The 22,770-nt window shown below is 38.8% G+C and overlaps 1 protein-coding gene across 11 annotated transcripts in view; it reads right to left on the reverse strand.

The window, feature by feature from the left end:
* The window catches only part of LOC116463124 (uronyl 2-sulfotransferase), a 442,893-nt gene that overhangs the window by 243,308 nt on the left and 176,815 nt on the right, over window positions 1-22,770 (reverse strand). For all 11 annotated transcript variants that reach the window (XR_004246585.2, XR_004246582.2, XR_004246581.2 and 8 more), the window contains exon 3: window positions 6,916-7,071. Coding sequence is in view for 3 of the 11 variants with exons in the window: in XM_032146089.2 (XP_032001980.1) it covers window positions 6,916-7,071 (156 nt within the window). In the remaining 8 variants the exon portion in view is untranslated. The remainder of the gene's footprint in view (window positions 1-6,915; window positions 7,072-22,770) is intronic.

Here is a 22,770-nt window from a genome sequence, read left to right on the forward strand (position 1 = left end):
GATGTGCTGAAAATTTGAAAGAATTCAGTTCTAACAGATGGAAAAGCATTATGAAATAATACAAAAATAAAAGCTTTAGAATGCCAGAGATAATATTTTTTAAAAGTTCTAGGTGGGAAAACTGAGTATATATCCTAAGAAGAACAGAAAATTAATTTTCAATACTAAAAAAGATAACTACGTAATGAAAGATATTTAAAAGAAAAAAATCAGATCACAGCATATCAGTAAGTAGTTCCTAATCTTTTGCTTTCAACCTGACTGGCTGGGATGGTACAGCAGAAAACCTTTACCTGCAGTTCCACCAACACAGTCAGACTTTGCTCCTGACTTCTTGGCAAATATTTGTCAGCAGAGGTCGTATCTAACCCTACGTGGTTCATAAGTGAATTCTGTGTCACTCATGAACACTTAGACGTATTATAATTTTGCAAAGCATTTTACAGAAAGGATATGTTTTTAACATATCAAAGCAAAATAAGGGGTAGCTCAGAGGAAGAGCCTTGGCCCTTGAACCTCAGAGGCTGGGAAGATGGCTGGAGGCTCCGGTGACCCTTCCCTCTTCCCACCGTATGGGGTAGCCCTTGTAAGCAGGAGGCAGGATGGCCTGCGGGAAGCAGTCAGTGCAACACATGCCTGCAATGAAGAAGAAGTCCACCAGGGGGAGCAATGACATGATCAAGGCAAAGAGCCTGGGTCTGAATTACAGAGAAAATCAATCTCATGGCTGCAACTGGAAGGAAAGGAAAAACTTATTTTATTTTTGCAGGCCTTGCTGCTGCTTCCTAGTTTTTCTCTTTTCTTTCCACTAAGTTTCTATTAGCGGACTCAGTTTCTGTCTGTAGGGCTCCAAGACTAGACATCTGCAGAGCTGTGTGAACTAATCCCTGTGGCGTGGACAGGGACCAGGCTCCTCTCTTTGGTTTGACTCTAAGGTCCAGTTGGAGCACCTCTCATGCCTGTGGACAATGTCCCCACTCCTATAAAGTCGGGAAGTTCTGACGGTCATTCTAAGCGAGGCTTTTCCAAAACATGTCAAGCCAGAGAAAGGTTCCTGGGATAAATAGAGAGACTCATGAGGAGACAACACTTCATAAAACTTCAGGGACGCATGGAGTCTTCAGGGGGTTGAGAGAGTCTCAGGTGACAGCGGGATTTTCCTAGCGTAGTGAAGGATTCACTTCAATAAAAGGAAAACTTTCTAATAATCAGAGGCTTTTGTGAAATCATTCCTCGCTAGGGCTGTGCGTGAGGACCTCTTCGGGAGTTTCTCCCCTGCAAAATACAAATAACTTTGGCTCTGCCTTTGCAAGTTTAGCTCTGTATTTTGCAGTGGGACCTGAATACACATATTGTGAGAAAGCTCCCCGGCCGATTTTGGTGCCTATCATGATTAAGAACCATTTTTCATTAACCCATGTATGCCTAGTGTTCCATTATTGGAACGCTAAGCATGTGGGAGTTATTTACATCCTACTGCTCAAGGTCATTGCCAAGGTCTGATTGCAAAAATTTAAAAAAATTGCAACCTCAGGCATAAATGGAATAGCTTCCCACTGTCTACTGAAGAAAGTTCCAACTCTGAAGCCCAGCATTTAAAGTTCGGGATTTGACCCCCGTTTGTTTTCAAGTCTCATTCTTCCACATTATTCTTAATTTACACTATATTTTAATCAGATTCCTGTACACACTTATTCCTCCTTCTAAAATGGGGCGATAATGCTTTCCTAACAATGTTGCCTTGAGGATTAGAAATAGGGTGCACTAATATCTAGTGGGCTGTCTGGGGTTTCATATGCACATTAATACTAGGCCCTCAATAAATATTCAGCAAAGTGAATGAACAAAAAAACAGAGAAATCTGCTTAAAAAATTAATGAGTGCACTTTTTTTTTTTTTTTGAGATGGAGTCTTGCTTTGTCACCCAGGTTGGAGTGCAGTGGTGCAACCTCGGCTCACTGCAACCTCTGCCTCCTGGGTTCAAGTGATTCTCTTGCCTCAGCCTCCCAAGTAGCTGGGATTACAGGCGTGCACCACCACGCTTGTCTAATTTTTGTATTTTTAGTAGAGACAGGGTTTTACCATGTTGGCCAGGCTGGTCTCGAACTTCTGACCTCAGGTGAGCCACCCGCCTTGGCCTCCCAAAGTGCTGGGATTACAGGCGTCAGCCACTACTCCTGGCCCACCTTCTTGATTAAACAGAGGCCCGATTAACCATGCCTTAGGGATCCCTGTAGCCTGTAGACTTTTACAAACTTAACATGATTTCTTTAGGTGAGTTGGGGTTTTTTTTCCCCCTAAGTCTCACTGCTTTCTAGCCACCATTAAGACTTGAAACTTGCAGGGGGCAAGAGCAATAGGAAAGGGAAGTTAAAAATATTGTAAAGAAATATTGTTTTGATAAAGAAGCTAAAGCTATCTAGGGCACATGGGCACAGGATCTCTCTTTCCTCCACCCTTTATATAACTCTTCAAGGTTTTAATAATTTGAATAGCTGTTGGAGAGTCAGAACAGATGTGACATTTATAGTGATATAGTAGCCTTTACTGTTACAACTGGTGGGAGGATGTGGACTTGCCTAGTATTTCACAGATGATGAACTGGAGTTCTGCAGAATGCAAATGAGTCACAAACACTCATTAAGAGTCCCCTGAACAATGAAGACTGCAAAAATGCTAGGTGAAACCCAGTTAAACAGTTTGCAGTTTTGTTTTTAATTTTCTAAGTCTTTAAAATGCGAATAATCATTGTGAATTGATTCATTTGGGACAAGGCACACAACATTTACCAAATTTATTGAACCATAATTATTTTTTCTTTCAATGTCTTAGAGGAGTAGGATTCTCAGGAACATACCTAGGGCAATGCTGGTATGATGATTTCAACCCTGGCTGCATCATAAAATCTCTTGTGACACTTTATTAAAGAAAAAGTTTTCTGGGCTCTACCCCAGAATCTCAGGGAGAAGGGCCATTGCAACTCTGGGTTTTAAAAGGCTGTGCTGAGATTCTGCTGTCCAGCCAGAGGAGATAAACACTGCATGATGAGAATGGCTTTTGGATTAAGGAAGGCCTAGGTTCAAGGCCAAGATCCACTGATAGTCATTATAATGTATTTGGAAAGTTACAATCTGATTGTCTTAGGTGTCTCACCCATAAAACAGGGAATCATACCCACTCAGTAGTATATTTTTAGGTCCAAAAAGTTCAATGAAACAATGAAGGAAAACAATGCATGTAGTAGGTGCTGTATCCAACACGTAATCCTCAGTTTCAACAGAAATAGAAATAGTAAAATTACATGCCTTCTCAATATGCTGGTAACTTTTGCTTTTCTTTAAAGAGAATGAAAGTAATTGTGGATTCTCATAGCTGTAATACACCTGCAGCACTCTGACCTTTCTTGTATTTAGAGCAATGCTCAGAAAGATGGTGTCATGTCTTAACCAAAGATGGTTATGTGTTTTTTTGGCAATCACACGCCACATCTTCTGGGGAAAAAAATTCCCTATTTTTCAAAGCTGTATATAATCTCCATTTTTCAAGAGATAATTTAAGCCAGCTTAAGACCTGAAATCTGGTTTTACAGCATAAATGCAATGATGTCATCACAGGTTTGCATGATGAGCTGTGCGAAAGTCCAACACTTGCCCAGCAGCCATTGCCCATGCTGTGCTGTTGAGGCGGAATTTTCCAAAATATGAACTTCAAAGGTATTTCTATTTCTATAAGGACAGATGTAGTGGGATTTTTATAGGCATTCTAACATTTGGTGTCTTCACACTCCCTTTCCTTTTTAATAATCCCTTCAGTGTCTTGCTCCATTTAATAGATTTTAAAAATTTAGCTGTGTGTGTGTGTGTGTGTGTGTGTGTGTGTGTGTATGATCACAGCTACCCTCCAGAGAGCAATGCATGTGTGAATTTGACTGTGGCCCAGAGAGGTGCCTTTTTGTATGAATGAAATGGAATAGATAATCTGGTCTTAGAAATGGATACTATCCCGAAGTTCATTTGTAAGTCCGTAGTTTGGAACTTGGAGCACATTTTCTCATAAAAGAAATTCTCTACATGGTGGATAAAGTCCCAGGCCAGCACACAAGAGCCTGTTTAAGTCATACTGCACCTGAAGTGGAATTGTTATTAACTCTAGAGGACAATGATTCTATGGGAACAAATTTTCAGAATTCTACTGTTTATAGGCGAGAACAACTGACTACAATTTCCACTAGTCTTCTAAACCATTTCCCCCTTCATTCCTCTAATAAATTACCAAAAAAGGAGCTATTCATACCACAAATTATTTCTTGAATATATATTAAAAGAATATTTTTTCTGTTTTATGCATGTTGAAACTTTAATAAAAGCAATACATGGACAAAAAAAGTGTTTCTCTAAATGTAGTTGAACTTCAAACTGGGTTTCTTGTCCTGGCTGTGGAGAGGTAATGGTCACTGTTATTATGTTTGTTTTAACATTAAAATTATATATCTGTTTTTTCTACCTTATCTTTACCTTTGCCATGCATTTTTAAAACTGCCTTACAATCTAATAGATATCTGGAATAACGAAGTAATGAAATATATTCTAGGTCACTTTGACCACAGGAATCAGAAATGTTTCAACTACACAATACACAGATTATGCTAGAAGTTGTACAAATATATCACAGAATCACAGGGCTGGAAAGAATCTTAAAAGACTGTCTAGTCTCTTCTCTGGCTTCCAGACAAGCCAACCATTCCAAACAGATGAGAGCTAGCCTATATTTTAGAAGAGAAGGATGACTTTGTCTTTTTAACCCTTTCTGGATCTAACAATCTACACATTGTTAGTAAATTGCCATTAATTTTTATTCTAAATTATTCCATTCATAGTTACAAGTGTATTTTACTTTTTCATGTTTGCTCCTCATAGGAAACAAACTAGGTTGATCTCTATAAAATCCCATGACACATTTAAATACTGTACTTTGTGTTCTTTCTTCTAACCATTGCTGAACATCCCAATGTCTAATCCTTGAGTTACTTTTGTCCTGCTCTCTGCGGGTAGTTTGTTGTCTCTCCTGCAGTGGGAACTAAAATCTAGCAACTGTGTTTTATGAGGCATCTGGGAACTGAGTATGATTATATTATATTTAAGTGTAATCCTATAATTAAGCAGGCCATAACAGTTAGATTCAAAAGAAAACCAAATTTAATAATTATAATAAAATTGCAATAATGTATTTATTTATAATTCCTTTCTTTCAGGCAGTTAAAAAGGCATCACCAGCCTAATCACATTAGCTCTTCAATCAAGTAAGGTAATCAAAGAGAACCTGCCCCTACTATACAATCTTATACATAAAATGCAACATCCTTAAGTGCCACCAAAATCATTCTTTTCTATGGAGACCCTACTGTGGAACGTACAAGGTATAACCTTAAAATATTTTTTGCTGATTGGTAATGACCCTTTAACTATTGGTGCTGGTAATGGCTGTTTAAACTTGATACTGAGTGATTTTTTAATGGAAGTTTGCAAAGGAGTGGGCAATTTGATCTCTGTATTATAAAAGACACAAAACATAGTGGCTTTAGAACAAGTATGGTTGGCTATGTTACTGTCTTAAAACAGTTCTACTTTCCCTCAAGATAAAATGGAAATATACAATTGGTAAATTAAGAATGAGATTCCCTCTGTTTGTGAGGTTCTGAATATCTCAAAGCTGGAGATTATGTCCAAAGAAAATGGACATGGATGGAAATTTATTTATTTATTCATTTTTTTATTTACTTATCTATTTATTTATTATTTATTTATTGACACAAAGTCTCGCTCTGTCACCAGGCTGGAGTGCAGTGGTGCAATCTTGACTCACACTGCAACCTCTGCCTCCCGGGTTCAAGTGATTCTCCTGCCTCAGCCTCCCGAGTAGCTGGGACTATAGACACGTGCCACCATGCCCAGCCAATTTTTTTGTATTTTTAGTAGAGACGCAGTTTCACCATGTTGGCCAGGATAGTCTCGATCCTGGCCTTGATCTCGATCCTGGGGCTCCCAAAGTGCTAGGATTACATGCATGAGGAAATTTTTATAATGATGATCTCAACCTGATAGTGAGCCATGTTTCTTGTTTCTTCCCAACATGCAGGTACCACTCATTGGGTGGCTGCTCATCCTATGTATGTAAGGGGATAGAAGCCAGTTTCTGAGACCAGGATGACAAACCTGACTCTGTAAAATGACCATGAGAACACTCTATCTGACTTTTCTACATCAGCAAACCACCCCTACAGAGACTGTTGCCCTTACCTCTATACAGGTTTGCAAAGTAAACCTTCATAGCTGCTTGGTAGAGGACAGCACTCCCATCCTACCTTCAGCATGTCCACTTGCACAGCTCAGCCACATTAGGGCAAAACTGTTCCTGTGAAGTGGGGTCATTCTTTTCCTACCACTGAACATTCCAAATGCTGCTCTCCAAGCCTAAGATCCTCTGAGTTTCCCATGTCCCCCATCAACCAATACAACCATAAAGATTCTGGACACTGGTGAGAAAATGAAGAGGTAAGAATATTAAAATAACATCTTCTCATTTTGACGGTGAAGATGTCGGCATTATTTATAGCTCAGTGGTATGACTCTTTGAGATGTATATATTGCTAATATTAGCTAACTAGACAAGGGCAAGTACACACAGTCCTTCGTCAGTCCTAATGGAAGTATCCCTTCATGGAAATTCCCTGGTTTATAGAGTTCTTATGGAACCCTTAACTTAAATTTCCTTCCACACTCTGGCAAAAATACAGCATGAAATAAAAACTCTGGTATTCATTCATCAGGAGTCTGAAGGATGACCCGTAAGGCACCCACTGGTTACACAAATGAGCTGAAGCAAAACACAATTTAACAATGGGCAAAGTCAACTTACTTGTTCATTCTTAGTAAGCCTGGTTTTGTTGTGAATGTCTGATGTGACCAAATTAAATCCGTGCTTCTCCGACAAGATTCTCAGAAGCAAGACCACAGTACGGCTCCCACACTTGCCTACTCTGTTGTACACCACCTGGCTTGGGAAAGGTAGTACCTGGGGAAAAAAACAAGAAAACAAACATGAAACGTCTGTATGGAAATACTTAGGATTCTTCCCTCAATTTCAGAACAATAACTGTTTCATATAATAAATCTGAGTGAAAAAGGCCTATAATCAGGTTAATAAAAAGGATGTATATCAGTTCATCAGAAGTGATAAACTATATCTTCATGATATAACGAGAGAAATGTTGGTTTTGTTATCTCTCTGCACTGAGGAAATTTCAAGCAGTCTCTAAGATTGATTATCAAACTTTTCTAAGAACAAAATACATAAATATGTTCCTTAATGACAATATTTTTTGCAAGCTTATGCTTTATCAGAACAACTTAATTTATAGAGTGGTCAAGAAGTGGAGTGGAATTCCAGAACTCTTAAAATGCAATAATAAAAATACAGTTTGTAAATGGATGATGAATTTGAATAGACATTTCTCCAAAGAAAATATACAAATGGCCAATAAGCACATGAAAAAATGCTCAACATCATTAGTCACGGGGAAACGCAAATCAAAATCACAATGAGATACCACTTCACAGCCATGAGGATGGGTATAATAAACAACCAAGAAGACAGTAACAGGTCGGAGTGGAGTGGAATTGCTGGATCATATGGTAACCGTAGGTTTAATTTTTTGAAGGACTGCTAAACCATTTTCAATATAGCTGTACTATTTTATATTCCTACCAACAACATATGAGGGTTCCAATTTCTGCACATCCTTGCCAACACTTGTTATTGATATATATGTATTTTTTTATTTTTTTAGACAGGGTCTCACTCTTCTGCCCAGGCTGGAGTGCAGTGGTGTGATCCTGGGCTCACTGCAACCTCCGTCTCCCAGGCTCATGCAATTCTCCCACCTTAGCTTCCCGAGTAGCTGGGACTACAGGCACACACCACCATGACTGGCTAATTTTTGTAATTTTTTTTTTTTGGTAGAGACAGGTTTTCACCATGGTGCCCAAGCTGGTCTCAAACTCCAGAGCTCAAGCAATCTGCTGGCCTCGGCCTCCCAAAGTGCTGGGATTACAGGCATGAGCCACCACGCCTGACCTGTTACTGTCTTTTTGGTTGTTTATTATACCCATCTTCGTGGCTGTGAAGTGGTATCTCATTGTGATTTTGATTTGCATTTCCCTATGACTAATGATGTTGAGCATTTTTTCATATGCTTATTGGCCATTTGTATATTTTCTTTGGAGAAATGTCTATTCAAATCCATCATCCATTTACAAATTGTCTTTTCATTATTGCATTTTAAGAGTTCTGTATATATATATATATTCTGGATTAGCAAATACACAATCTGCAAATATTTTCTCCCATCCTGTAAGTTGTCTTTTCATTTTCTTTATGGTGTCCTTTGAAGCACAGAAGTTTTTCAATTTAACTGAGTCCAGTTTATCTAAATTTTCTCTGGTTGTTTTGGTTTTGGTGTCATATCTAAGAAACTATTGCCTAATCTAAGATCGTAAAGATATACATTTATGTTTCCTTCTGAGAGTTTTATAGTTTTATTTCTAACATTTAGGTATTTGATCCATTTCAAGTTACTTTTCTGTGTGGTGTGAGTTGGTTGTCTAACTTCATTCTTCTGCATGCAAATATCCAATTGTCACAGCACCATTTGTTGAAAAGACTCTTCTATTCTTTCCCCACTTAGCTGTTTAGTACCCTTGTCAAAAATTCACTAACCATAAGTATATTGGGGGTCATTATTATTTCTGGATTCTCAATTCTGTTCCCTTAATCTACATGTTTATACTCATGTCACTACCACACAGTCTTATTATAGCTTTGTTCTAAGTTTTGAAATTGGGAAGGGAAGGGTAAATCCCTCCAACTTTGTTCTTTTTCAAGATTGCTTTTGGCTACTCTGTGTCCTTCGCATTTCCATGTGAACTTTAGGGTCAGCTTGCTAATATCTGCCCAAAAAAGTAGTTGAGATTATGATAAGGACTGCATTGAATCTGTAGATAAATTTGATTACGACAGCCACCTTAACAATATTGTCTTCCAATCCATGAACATGGATGTCTTCCTACTTATTTAGTTCTCCTTTAATTCGTTTCTTTGATGTTTTGTTGTTTTCATTGTTCATGCCTTATACTGCTGTTGTTGAATTTATTCTTTTTGATGTCATTATAAATAGAATTCTTCTCTTAGTTTCATTTTGGACTGATTGGTAAAAATACAATTGATTTTTCTACATTGATCTTATATTCCACAATCTTGCTGAACTCATTTATTAATTCCAATAGTTTTTTTTGTGTGGATTCTTTAGGATTTTCTATAATAAGATCATGCTATGTGCAAACAGAGAAGTTTTACTTCTTCCTTTCCAATATGAATGCCTTTCCTTTCTTTTCCCTTTCTAATTGCCTAGTGGATAATGATTTTTATATACTATTATCTACTTCTTATCTTGATATACTACTTTTTATCTATTTTGATATAATATTATATACTATTTATACTATTATCTACTTTACTATATACTTTTCATAGCTATTATGAAAAGCATCTATGATTAATCATTTATATCTGCAATAAAGATATTTCTCCATTTTGAATGCTCAGCATTGATCAACAACTGACAATAATCAAAGGATTCCTTCATTCAGCACATACTCATAACAGAAGGTCATTTTAAAAAGCTCAAAACTAAATAATAAAGCACAGTATAAAATCATAAATATACTGGAAACATAAATATACTATGGTAGGCCATTTGAATTTTTGCCTTTGCAATTATAGGTTAATTTAATTTTCCTGAAATATTTGTATGCAGAGTAGCATTTAATAAATTTGAAGCTTAAAGGCTAGTTGTCACTGGAATAAAATATAATATCTATATCATTCACTTAACAACCAGTCACATGCCATTTTGGTGCAATATTTCCATTATGTATTTTTTTCTTATGAGTAATACCTTGTTTCTTGAGGGCCAGTCTACTATGTGTCCTCACAGTGCCTAGAATGTGCTTTGTACATAAAGAGCCTCAACGGACACTGAATGAGTCCTGACTGCTCTGAGGAATTTAATGTGCTGCTTAACACTAATTAACACAATGATTCCACTAAAATGTGAAACCAAGAGAATCTTCAAATACAGCTGCTTTATCTGACCAAATGCTATTCGAAATCATCAGAGAAAATAAAAAGATGGTCATTTTAATAGGTCACTGTTACTTATGGTTTAATCAGTGAGTACTTCAAAAGCCTGTTCATTGGCAACTATTACAGACGTCCAGATATTCAGAAAAATAAATTACATTCTTGGCTACAAGGTTATGATCAGGAAGGTTGAATTAGGTTTCATATTTAGTTTAATGATACAAATAGCCTTTATAAGTTGGACTTTCCATTACAACCAGGCTGGGGTATGAAATTATGGCTACCACAGAGCTGCCAACATAAACTCAGAGTTTAATTCCTCCACAGAAACAAAGTGTCCAACAATTGGGATAGGTGCATTTTTTTCCTGCCTCATAGCACATTACTGAATAGCAAGGAAGAATTTGTTACATCTGAATTAATGACCTAGAAGATGTGAGTTACCACATAGGTAAGTACTTTACTGCAAGAGTAGAGGTGCATCTTGGACAACTTAAGTGAATAACTGAGGCACTTACCTAGAAAACTTAGGTGAAATCACTTAATTTCTCCTGAATTGTTTGGGAAATCAGCACAGTAGCAGGCTTAGTATCTATCTTATTCTGTTTACTAATAACCAAAGATGTTATTTACCTTTAGGCTATTGGGTAATTCACTTTTTAAAAGATGTTAATTCTAATTGTTTTATTAGTTTGTGGCAAGCTTCCAACTAATAGTTTAAAATTTTGTTATTTAAAAAGAACACTTAAATAAGAACAAAAAATCCTGTATCATTTCTGCAGCTGGGTCTATGATAATCACTTAAGATAAAGGAGGGCTTAACGTCCTCACTGTGACTGTACTTCCATCATTTCTCTAAATACCAATACACACCTACATGATATGAACATAAAAGCAGGAAATGTGTTCTCACTAAAATTTCTGGAATCAGCCTTGTGAGTTTTAAAGACACCTCATGCACTACCACAAACGTAAGTAAACCTGTCTGAAATTTAGGGTGGGGTTTTTAATCATTTTCCATTGAAACTTGCTGAATTAAGCAGCTAAATCAATGTGTAGATGTTGGATACAGTGGTAAACAACAAGAAGCAGATTCCTCCTGTTCCTGGCAGAACTATAGATTTGTTTCTGATGGCCAGGCGTGGTGGCTCACACCTGTAATCTCAGCACTTTGGGAAGCTGAGGTGGGTGGATCACCTGAGGTCAGGAGTTCGAGACCAGCCTGGCCAACACAGCGAAATGCCGTCTCTAGTAAAAATACAAAATTAGCTGGGAGTGGTGGCGGGTGCCTGTAGTCCCAGCTACTCAGGAGGCTGAGGCAGGATAATCGCTTGAAGCCGAGAGGCAGAGATTGCAGTGGGTCAAGATCATGCCATTGCACTTCAGCCTGGGCAACCGAGTGATATTTAGTCTCAAAAAAATAAAAATAAATAAATAAAAATAAAATAGATTAGTTTCTGAAGGTCTGCTTTAAAAATGTTTATCATCTTCTATTTGAAATGCACTTTCTGGAAAGATGGCAAAAAAAAAAAAAAAAAAAAAAAAAAGGACTGATTTTTAAGGAGGGAGGGACTGACCTGTCCTAGGTTCTGTGCCATGTAAACCCTTTTCATCCTTGTTTAACATACAGAATCAAACAGCATAACTGTCTTTTACTCTGGCTGTGCATTTCTCTAAGAGCGTAAATTATCAAATGGCTTAAGTATCATTAGTAGCATCCAAATAACTCCCTCTGTGTGCCCCCCATACTCCCCGTGGATCACAGATTCCTAGCATAATGGAGCTTGAGGTCCAGAAGCAATTTAGAATCCAGCCATTCAACACCCCCCAGCCACAACTATCCCTCTATCACCCCCGTCTCCAGCCCAATCTGTGTTTGATTTGGATAAAATTTTCCTTTACACTATGTAGATATTACAACTATTTTTACATGAGTAAACTGAAGCCCAGAAATATCATTTGGCATCTTCAAGGTCACAAAGCTAGAGTGACACATAACCACGAAAGCCCAGCTCTCGGCTCTCCTGACTCCTAAGATGACACTTCTTTAATATACAAATCAAATAGTGGAGAGGATTTTTAGTTTGACTTCTGTGACAGAGATCCTCTTTCCTTTTTTTTTTTTTTTTTTTTTTTGAGACGGAGTCTCGCTCTGTCGCCCAGGCTGGAGTGCAGTGGCGCAATCTCGGCTCACTGCAAGCTCCGCCTCCCGGGTTCACGCCATTCTCCTGCCTCAGCCTCTCCGAGTAGCTGGGACTACAGGCGCCCGCCACCGCGCCCGGCTAATTTTTTGTATTTTTAGTAGAGACGGGGTTTCACCGTGGTCTCGATCTCCTGACTTCGTGATCCGCCCGCCTCGGCCTCCCAAAGTGCTGGGATTACCTCTTTCCTTTTTTATGTCTTGTATGTATCCAACATCGTTGAATACACTATTTTCAACAGTTGGCGATCACAACCAGTATCATCAGCCATTACTCAGCCGCGACTCAAGTCCCCAGAAGGCTTAAGTGGAACTGACAGGAGCAGATTAGCCTCTCTCTCCTTCCTAAGGACTCTTTCTAGAAAGCTAGTGGAAGCCCAGAGTGTCAACCCAGCTAATGGGAGAAGAAGGTGGCAGGATGTATACTTTTCCCTTCTCTCCTTCCCCTGATATATCACAGGCAGTCAAAGTGGACAGCTGCCTCAAATGTTGTCAACTGCTTCCATTGGGAAAGGAAAAAACCAGGAAGCAGTAAGTTATAGTAACATGTATACAAAATCCTATGTATATTTGGAATGTCTATCAGGACAAGCAAATGCCCTCAAATGATAAACTCAATCACTGTGAAAAGACTTTTAAAGACCTCTTAGGATCAATCTCGAAATCTTCATTATCCTTAACAGATATTTGCAATTGTCAGGCCGAGAACTCTATCCTCTACTTTAATGTTCCTATTATCATTTGCACACAGAGTTTGAATGCTCACTCTTTCTTTAGGTGCCCTATAGAGAAGTACACATGAAACTCCTCAAGCACCCTCTCCTTCCCCCAAGTGATTCTTCATTCTTGGCAACTGCGGTTATATGAATGTTATGTCTGTGATTTCTATTTTATGGCCAATTTGTAAAAGTGAAGGGGCCTCCAAAATCTTTCATTCTATGAATTATATATTTTTATGCTTCCTGTCTTGTAAGTTCTGCAAATGCCACAAATCCCCAGAGCCTGACAGGCCTGTGTGGAGCATGCCAAATAAACAGAAGTCTTTCCAAGATCTTGAGCACTATAGGAACCACCACCAAATGACATCCACAAGTTCAATAGCTTAGCCCTGGTTTGAAACGGGGAGAAGAGAAGGAAGGCTTTCTAGGTAAAAAGTAACTGTGGTCTGGACCAAGACTTTCATAGTCTATGAGACCCAGAGTCTATAGAGCTCTTCTGGGGATTGGTAATGTTGGAAGAATTAACTTCAGTGCTGCTTTTAATTCCCTGCAAAATGATACTTAATATAGTACAAGCTGTGGTTCCCAAATAACTGTATATTCAAATTCCTCATAGAACCTTTAAAAATGCAGGTTTCTGGGCCACACTCTAAGACAAACTGAATCACAGTCTAGGATGAGAGTCAGGAGTCTCTCTCTAAAAACCTCACCAGGGTGCTCTGTCACCTCCATCAGCTTTGAGGAAGTGCTGTCAGAGAGGACTCCCAGCTTTCTGTATTAAGTGGCTAAGTGGGTCCTTGCAGCCTTCTGAGGGATTAAGGCTGGGGAGAAGGTTGCCTGTGTGGTCCTGGAGGGGAGTTGGGGCGAAGGGCACTGTTGTGTCTTCCTGGGGTCTCACTGTGTGTTGATGAGCCCCACTCCCATTTACCAGTCATAATTAACCTCGTAAGTATGCTCATACTCTCCTAGGCTGGTTAGAGAACAGATGTGCTGGTTAACTGAATGTGTAGGTTAACTGAAATTTATACTAAATGCTGTCAAAGCATTATAGTGACTGTGAACTGACTTTGCTTGACGAATAAAACTGCACTTCATGATTTTTCAGCAACTCCATTTCATGGTTAATCAAACTAACACTTGAAAGAGTCACAGCCAGGGCTGTGCAAGGCCTGAATTCAGGGACAATTCTGTTCCTCACTGTCCATATGACTGTAAGCAGTTTAAATCCATTCAGTGAATCCTCATGTTAAAGTTCCTAGGACACTGTGGTGCTAGAAGCCAGTCACTTCACATCCTTGAGCCCCAGTTTCCTCACCTATAAAAAGGGGAAAGTTAGGTTATAACCCAATAAATGATATTTTCTTCCAAAGCTATTAAATTATTAATTTCAGTCTATATTGCTACCAAGATATAATCTGGAAAACACCTTAAAAGTTAAAACTAGATTTTATTGTGTTTCCTTGTGGAATATATTCATTAAAGAAATAGAGGAAACAAAGTTCCAGTAATTTGTGCTGATGACATGGGTTCCAGCACCATAGGCGTTCCCGGTTTTATTTTGGAAACCTTGGCTGTCCTATTCTTGTTTGGGCTTGTCCCATAATAAATCTACCTTTATCTTCCTTTTATCTTTCTCTCCCTTTCCACAGTTTTAATCATTTCAAGCTTCCCATTTTGAGATCATCGCCAGAGCCTCCCAGAACTCGGCAGTGATTCTCACTGGCCTTTGCCCATCAAACCATCTGAGCCACACGCATCTGTTTTCTAATTACCATCATCTCTCCTGCTCCCAGTCTCCTTTCCTCCATTCTAGGGGAGGAAATAGACAGAACCCATCTCAGAATTCTATTTCCCCTCATTGCAATCCTCCTGAACAGAAGGCTCTTTCCATCCACAACTCTCAAATGACATCCTGCGTGCTTCTCATTATTCAGGCCCATCTTCTCCAAGAGCTATGCCAAATCTGAACCTTTGGCTTTCTTCTCTTCCCCTGTTCCCACTTGAAACAATTCCAAGTGTAATGCTACCTACAGAAAAATAAATATAGCCAGAGATCATTTACAAGTCCATCTGGGTCTGTTATGTGCATAGTGGATAATTAATAAAAATAATCTATCTGTTAGGTATATAGTGGATAATTAATACAGAGTATAGACTAGACTATTGGGATGAAAATACTATTATAGTAAGTGTTGTAGAACCAATGCTGTCATATTTATTATTATGAAGGATGCTCTTTCAGTTATCTCTTAAAACTATAAGAAAATCTACCAATTTTTTCTTAACATTCATAATATTTTGAAACCCCTGATTTGCTATGTTACAGAAGAAAAAGTATGTTGAAGTCGAAGTTTCCCTGGACTGAAAGTTATGAAACTCTGGCATTCTCCTTGGCTTTATCACTCTAAGTAGTTGAGTGACATGAGCAAATGATCCTGAACAACTTCTCTAAGTCAAAGTTTCCTCAAAGTACAGAATGAGGATACTGAACCTAATGATTCCCAAGGCTCCTCCCTGTCCACATGCCATATGTTAACCGAGGGCTACACAATACTTATGGATGATCACAGGGTTATCTGAGTGGCATCCTGCACTTCTAAATATTAATTCCATTCTGTATACCTAATGTCCTGTTATCTCCATAATGCACATCATCACTATGCTATTCCCAGAACACAACAGCCTGCATACTGTACCAGAATTTTCATACAAAGAAGCAATTTCCACAAGGAGCCACAAGTCATTTTCTAGATGTGATGATTAAGCTACCACAGTTGGATCCTTGAAGAGTGCTTCAGGAAAAAAATACAAGACTTCCAGTTTGAGTAGGAACTCAAATTTCAGGTGACACTGGTAAATGCTATCAATGCCATAGACCAAAAGATGAATATTTTCAAATTTCAAATTAACAAATATGAAAAAAATATACATATGAGGAACAAAGAGATTCACTTTTAATGCCGCAGTACCCTTTAAGCTTTGTGGTCAGTACACAAATAATAAGCAAAAAGCAGTCCATAAACTGGGTATCTCATTACCACAGAATGTTACAGTTTCCTTTTTTTTGAGACAAGGTCTTGCTCTGTTGCCCAGGCTGGAGTGCAGTGGCACAATCTTGGTTCATTGCTACCTCTGCTTCCCGGCCTCCAGTGATTCTCATTCCTCAGCCTACTGAACAGCTAGGATTACAGGCACACAGCATCGTGTCAGCTAATTTTTGTATTTTTATTACAGACAACATTTTACCCTGTTGGCCAGGCTGGTCTCGAACTCCTGGCCTCAAGTGATTCACCTGCCTCGGCTTCCCAAAGCGCTGGGATTATAGGCATGAGCCACCGCACTCGGCCAAGAATGTTACAGTTTCTAAAATTCAAACTGCAGTTCGGTCCATAGGAATCCATGGAATACTTGTATGTTTGACAGAAAGAGAAATGATATCCACATGCCACACACATGAAATGTAAGCACAATGAGAGAGTGCAAGGTTGCGAGGCTAAACCTTCCTGAAGGCATATTTCCAAGTGGGACTTGACTTGCTTTTGCATACACATGGTAGCCCTACTGCGCTTGTGCTTGGTGGCTTCTGTCCACTCTTCTAAGAGCCCTTTCAACTTCTCTATGGCTTTTATCATCAAAATTAAGTGGAGAAACCCATGTGGATGTGGAAGTCCTGTTTAACCTCATCTTCCTGTGAATATCTGTTATGCATGTGGATGCGCCCTGTATGTTTCTGTTGTGCTCAAAAGACATTATGAGTAATATTGTTGCAGTCACATCAGACTTCTAGCCATTTCTAACACTTTCTTACATGCTATGTATTCAGTCGTCCAAACGTCCTTATTAGACAAACTCTGAGGATGAAAGTAGGAGGGTCCCCAAATTAGTTCTAGATCTGCAGCTGTTCCATTTTTAGTATTAATCAATTCGATTGGCTTTTTACATTAACTTTTGGACCAGAGTACGGAATTACAAAAATGCATTTGGACAGATAATCTCTCCACCAGACCCACACACTTAGTTTGACTCTCCATTCAGATCTGTAATACATTTTTGTTTAATCACACTAATCTCCAAATAAAACATGCATAGACACTTTTGTTTATACAGACTTCCAAGGTTTAAGAGTCTGCTCTAAAGCTAAGTTTCGTTTCTCTATATTTATCCTATTTTGTTTTAGTTAACAATTTATACTCTGAGTCCAATCTCAAAACTCATTTGTTATTATACAAATAGAGGAGAAGTATTGATTATTGATTGGAGGTTTCATAATTTATAGCAGATATTGTTGGCATGGGCCAACCACTCGATTTAGAATGGTCTTCTCTGGATGTTAGCGGGGAACGAGTCCGTTATTCTCATTACAACCCTGAGAAGAAAAGACTGCCCTCACTGAAAATAGTATAAAGGCTGGGGAAACAGCCACACTTGGCTGCCAAGACTCCTCTCTCATCAAAGCACTGTGCAAAGATTTTAAGACCAAAAGCGTGGATATACTGTTCACTGTGAATCACATCACTATTTTCCATTTGAAATGTCTGAATCAAATGTTAGTTTCTTGAGTGTGAATTGTACTGAAAAACTTATTCTTAGATTCAAATGATCATTGTTTAAATCTCTTAGCTGAGTTTTAGGTTTATATAACATAACCCATAATTTAAAATAGTGTGGCAGATTGGTACAATAATGGCCCCGGACCAGTCACACCTCTTCCTATCCCTGCACCGTGTAACTTCCTTCCACATGGCCCTCTAGACTGGCCACATGACTTGCTTTGGCCATTAAGACATTAGTAAGTGCAATACAAACAGATGCTTGAAAACAGCCTGCATGTGGGGGCTTCACCTCTCTTTCCCCTAGGAGGTTTTCCACCATCATATGAACTTAGGCTGGCTTCCAGGAAGATAAAAGGTGGCATGGAATAGTGAAAATTCTGTGACTAAATTCAGCAAGTAATTATTGAGCACTTACTGCGTGCTAGTCATTTAGTTAGGCATAAGAAATTGGTCGACTATTATAATTATTTGATTGTCTGACTCACTAGACTTTAAACTCCATGACTGTAGGGGCCACATCTGCTTTTCTTGACTATTGTATCTTCAGTGTTCAGCTCAATGCCTGGCACATAGTAGGCACTCAATAAATAATTGTTGAATAAGTGAACACAGCAAAGGTTACAACAAGTCTCTTGCCCTGTAAGAACTCACAATCTAACAAGGAATCGAACACTGACACTGCTTGCGCTGATACTGTGTGGTAAGCGCCCCACTAGAGATATGCATACAGTGGTATGAGAACAGAAGGGGTGATGAACTTGGCCTGGAGAACTCAGGGAAGGGGTCACAGAGAACACGGCATTTGAATGGAGTCTTGGTATCTCTAGAAATTGTATGGCTTCAAAGGGATAGCCATTTTCCCTTTGCAAAGTACACCTACCCAATTCTTGTTGATTTGCATTAATAAGAAACTTTCTAACCCCCCTCCCATGTTTGATTTGGCTATGTGGAATTGGCTTCTTGGCATTTTTCACATTGTGTATGTGTCTATGTGTTGCACATATGATATGCAAGGAAAACACACCATACAAAATTCATCAACTCTCTGGCCTAGTGTTGCCCCTCATACATACTGAGCATAGCAACACAGCAGGACAACTGAGTTGCAGCTCAAGAACAACTGGGTTAAACACGGCTAAAGAACTTCTCTGCTTTATGTTACATCTCCATGTATCAATATGAGGATGCTTGTATCTGCAGGTAACCAAAAACCCAATGAAACTCAAACAATAAAGAGAATACATTTTCTCATAAATAAATAAATAAATAAATAGGAAAATATATTCTCTAACAAAAGTGCTTAGGTATGGAGGTTTTAGGCCTCATTCCATACTTTTGTTCCATCTCGCTCTTCCATCCTGGAAATGTCAGCATTGTCCTCAGACTAGCTTTTCTTATGTTTCATGACAGTTGCTGCAGTTCCAGCCATCCCATGCAGAATTACAAAGTCTAGGGCAAGAAGAGACTATCTTTCCTGGGTGCTTCCTTTAAGATCTGAAAATCCTACCTAGAAGGCCCTGAGAAAATTTCTCATGTTCTGTTGGCTTGGTCTAAACTTCCAGTGTACATCTCAACCAGCCATGGGCAAAGGAAATAAGACAACCATGCTAGGCTTAGATTAATCAGGACTCACTCGTGAGCTGGGAATGGAACTGCCTTCCTCTTAGGGTAAAACTTGAACAAGTCAGATTTCTGCTAAAGAGGGGGAGGCTGTGGGAGAATGGATATGGGGTCAGTAACCAGTAGGGTCTGCTGTACCCCACCACTCAAAGGCCCTGTTTTTCTTGATTCTTCAACACCTGTTCATGAAGATCTCCATTCCTCCTCTACACAAGAGGGAGTAAGAGCGGCAAACACCAAGGACATTCTCAACATGTGCAAAGGATCCATGGCTGTGTCCTATCCATAGTCCCACAGCTGCTCCCTGCCCTAGGCATAGATTTGCTGATAGCTGGAGAAGAGGAGAGATGAAATACCTTCCTTTCTACATAAAATGACATTGCTTCCCACACTGAAATGAGATAGAGAATTAGCGACAAGGTGAACTTGAGCTGGGAGATTAACTCCACACAAGAATCCAGAAACCATAAGGTATTTTTAGCTAGAGATGGCAATAAGACATTTAAATTGCTCTCAGATGAAATTATGTCTTAACTGCCTACATGTTGGGGGCTTTTCACAAGTATACCTTTCTCATAAATGAATTTTGAACAAATGTGGCATGGAATCTAGACGCAATCCACCAGCATAGATCTGATCATGGAATGTTCTTTTCCACAGTATCTATCGGCTGATTTTTCCTTTCATCTGTTACCTGGTCCTGGGTAAACAGATTTTTCAGAAATCTCCACCAGGATGGATGAGGGAACCCATTTCCTATAGGGAACTGTTATGACATTCAGGCTATCAAACAGTGCTAAATAAAATAAATCATTATTCAAAAAATATTTTAAAAATGGATACAGATATTTTCCATCTCTTGGGATTTTGCAATCTGACAGAAAGAGGAAAAGAGAAAGACAGTTTGTAGAGCAACAATTGTCTCCATAGCTAGACTCACTGGATGGATATAAAACTTCTGACTTCCCCCATAATGGTTGAGAAGTTGGACCTGACTAAGCAATAAGAAAATCCTCATCAGGAGAGTTTAGTTAAAGAAACAAATGAAGGAAACAGAAGTTTAAAATGAGGGCAAGAGCCCAGGTTTTAAGACCCTATTGCTGATCTCAGACTGTAGTTGCCCTGGGGCAATAGAGTACAAAAAAAAAAAAAAAAAAAATCCTAGTGATGGGTTGAGCACTCACACTGTCCAATCTATGTCATTGTAGTGCAGGAGCTCATCCTCCACCAGTGACACAAATACCTCCCCTCCAGGCCTTCACCGGGCACTGTACCCTTGGATGGAGAGCTGCTTATGTCTATCAAAGGGCTGGCTAAAAGATGTCATAAGTAAGGAAGATTGTTTTAGGACATAGACTCCATCCATTTCTCTGTACATTTTGAATTTTTAGTCTTGGTCCAAAGCGAATCATCAAAAAGCTGTCTATTGAAGCGTAACTTCTTGGCCCCATCTAGAGCTGCTTTGACTGAGTGACATTTTGGCATCATATCCTTGGCAGCCGTCAAGTGACACCATACGATAGGGCATCTCACAATCCAGTTCTGTTTTGGAATGGAGATGTCATTGAGCACATTGTCTTCTATCTTTCTCATTTTTTTCATCCCAGCATTCTTAATTTGGTGGTGACTTTCACGCAATATCTCACTTAATTTGTAAAATGACCTCACAACCATGAGTACTAGTGCTCCCATATTAGAGAAGAAAAGGCTGGGAATTAAAGGGATTAAATAACTTGTTCAAAGTCTATTCCAGAGCTGGTACTCAAGCTCTCTAATCCACTACACTGTAGGACAAATGACTGTATTTTTTTTCCTTCTCATGGAAAATGAGAACCACATAACCATTTATGGCCCCATTTTTCTTTGGCTACCAGAAAATCCAAAGTAAAGTTTGTTCAACTATAGCAATTAGTGGTATGATGGTTTATATAATTGTTTTTTCACCAATTATGCTAATCTGATGAACTCACTAGCCTGTAAGGCCATGGGAAGGCCAAGACTTCAATGTATTTCTATGATTTTTCCCCTTCCTCCCTCCCACTGGTCCTCCTCCTCCCCTTTCTCTCTCTCTCTGTTTTGTTCTCTCTCTTCGCAACTGTACTTAGCTCAATATGTAACAAGGATGTAAGGACAACTGAAGATGGATGAATTCTTACCATGCTCCAGCAGTAACGTCTTCAGAGAATATTTTAAATTCAGAAGGTAAATATATCCTATTATTGTATTGTTAATTGCTTTCTTTCATCCCCACAGAGTCCTCACCTTCAATATGAAAAAAAAAAAAAAACATTTTTTCAAACCTATTACTAACTATATAGAATATTTTGAAATGATAACCCCCTATAGCAGATTCTGCTAGTTGCTTATCTAATATCTACTTTCCTCTCTTCCTAAAGGAACGATGACCTCATTCTAGGTAACAATATGCCCAGCTAAAAATAGTCCTCTTAGACTCACTTGAAGTTGGGAGTGATAGAGTGATCGAGTTCTGTCCATTCATTCAACAAATGAATGAGTTATAAATGAACACTGTTGAGTTGGCCTCTTGGGCAATTTTTAATGATAGACAGATTCCTCTGGCATCGTTTTTCGTCCTCTGCCTTGACTTTCCATTCTCTTCTCCTCCCTGGAACACAGACACCATGCCTAGAGTTGCAGAAGCAATCGTGTGACCACGAGGCAAGAAGCATGAGGGCCATGCTGCAAGCCAAGATCTGCAAGCTAATGAGGACAGAAAACGAAGATAAGAGGTAGACCCCAGTGATATCACAGTGCCACCACACCAGACCTGGACTGCTTAATGCATGAAATAAACAGGGCTCTCCACTTGTTTGGGTCACTCTTGTCAGGTTTTCTGTTTCTGTTAGCCCAATGCATTTCTGATATAGGCCTTTCTCTTTTTAATTTTTTGCTAATTTTATTCATTTTTTAAAATGGCCACAGGTATTACCCTCTGAGAAAATCAAAATCAAGTACACTCACAGTGAAAAGAGTTCTAAGTCTCATATCATTCCTTTTGATCCTGTAGTACACTGACATTGTAGTAACAGCACTATTAGCTTCAAAATGCTGTATCGATGATCAAAATATGTCAGTGGAAAGGATCTCATAAAGTATGCTACTTTCTTTCTTCAATTACTTTAAAAGTCTGTCATTAAACACTTCTGGGGGTAGTTTATAAAATATTTATGGTTGGAAGCCAAAGGTAGCTGGAGAAGAAGAAATGTTTGTTATAAATATATTTCTCTACTCACAAGCTGTCAAAGGAACTCACTGTAGTTTTTGTGATCTGCTGGGTCATGGTAAAGCTCCCTTCTGTGAAAGTATGTGGTCTACTTAACAATAACAACCATACTCATTTGCTCAGAAGTACAGCTAAATAATCCTTCAGCCCCTGTGTAATTTTAGTGTAAGTGCATTAAAAATTCCACTTATCTTGCACCTGGAAATTATGCGGTCAATAAACTTTTGACCTAGTTGT

This window comes from Hylobates moloch, unplaced genomic scaffold (assembly GCF_009828535.3).
Source record: "Hylobates moloch isolate HMO894 unplaced genomic scaffold, HMol_V3 SCAFFOLD_26, whole genome shotgun sequence".
Classification (NCBI taxonomy): domain Eukaryota; kingdom Metazoa; phylum Chordata; class Mammalia; order Primates; family Hylobatidae; genus Hylobates; species Hylobates moloch.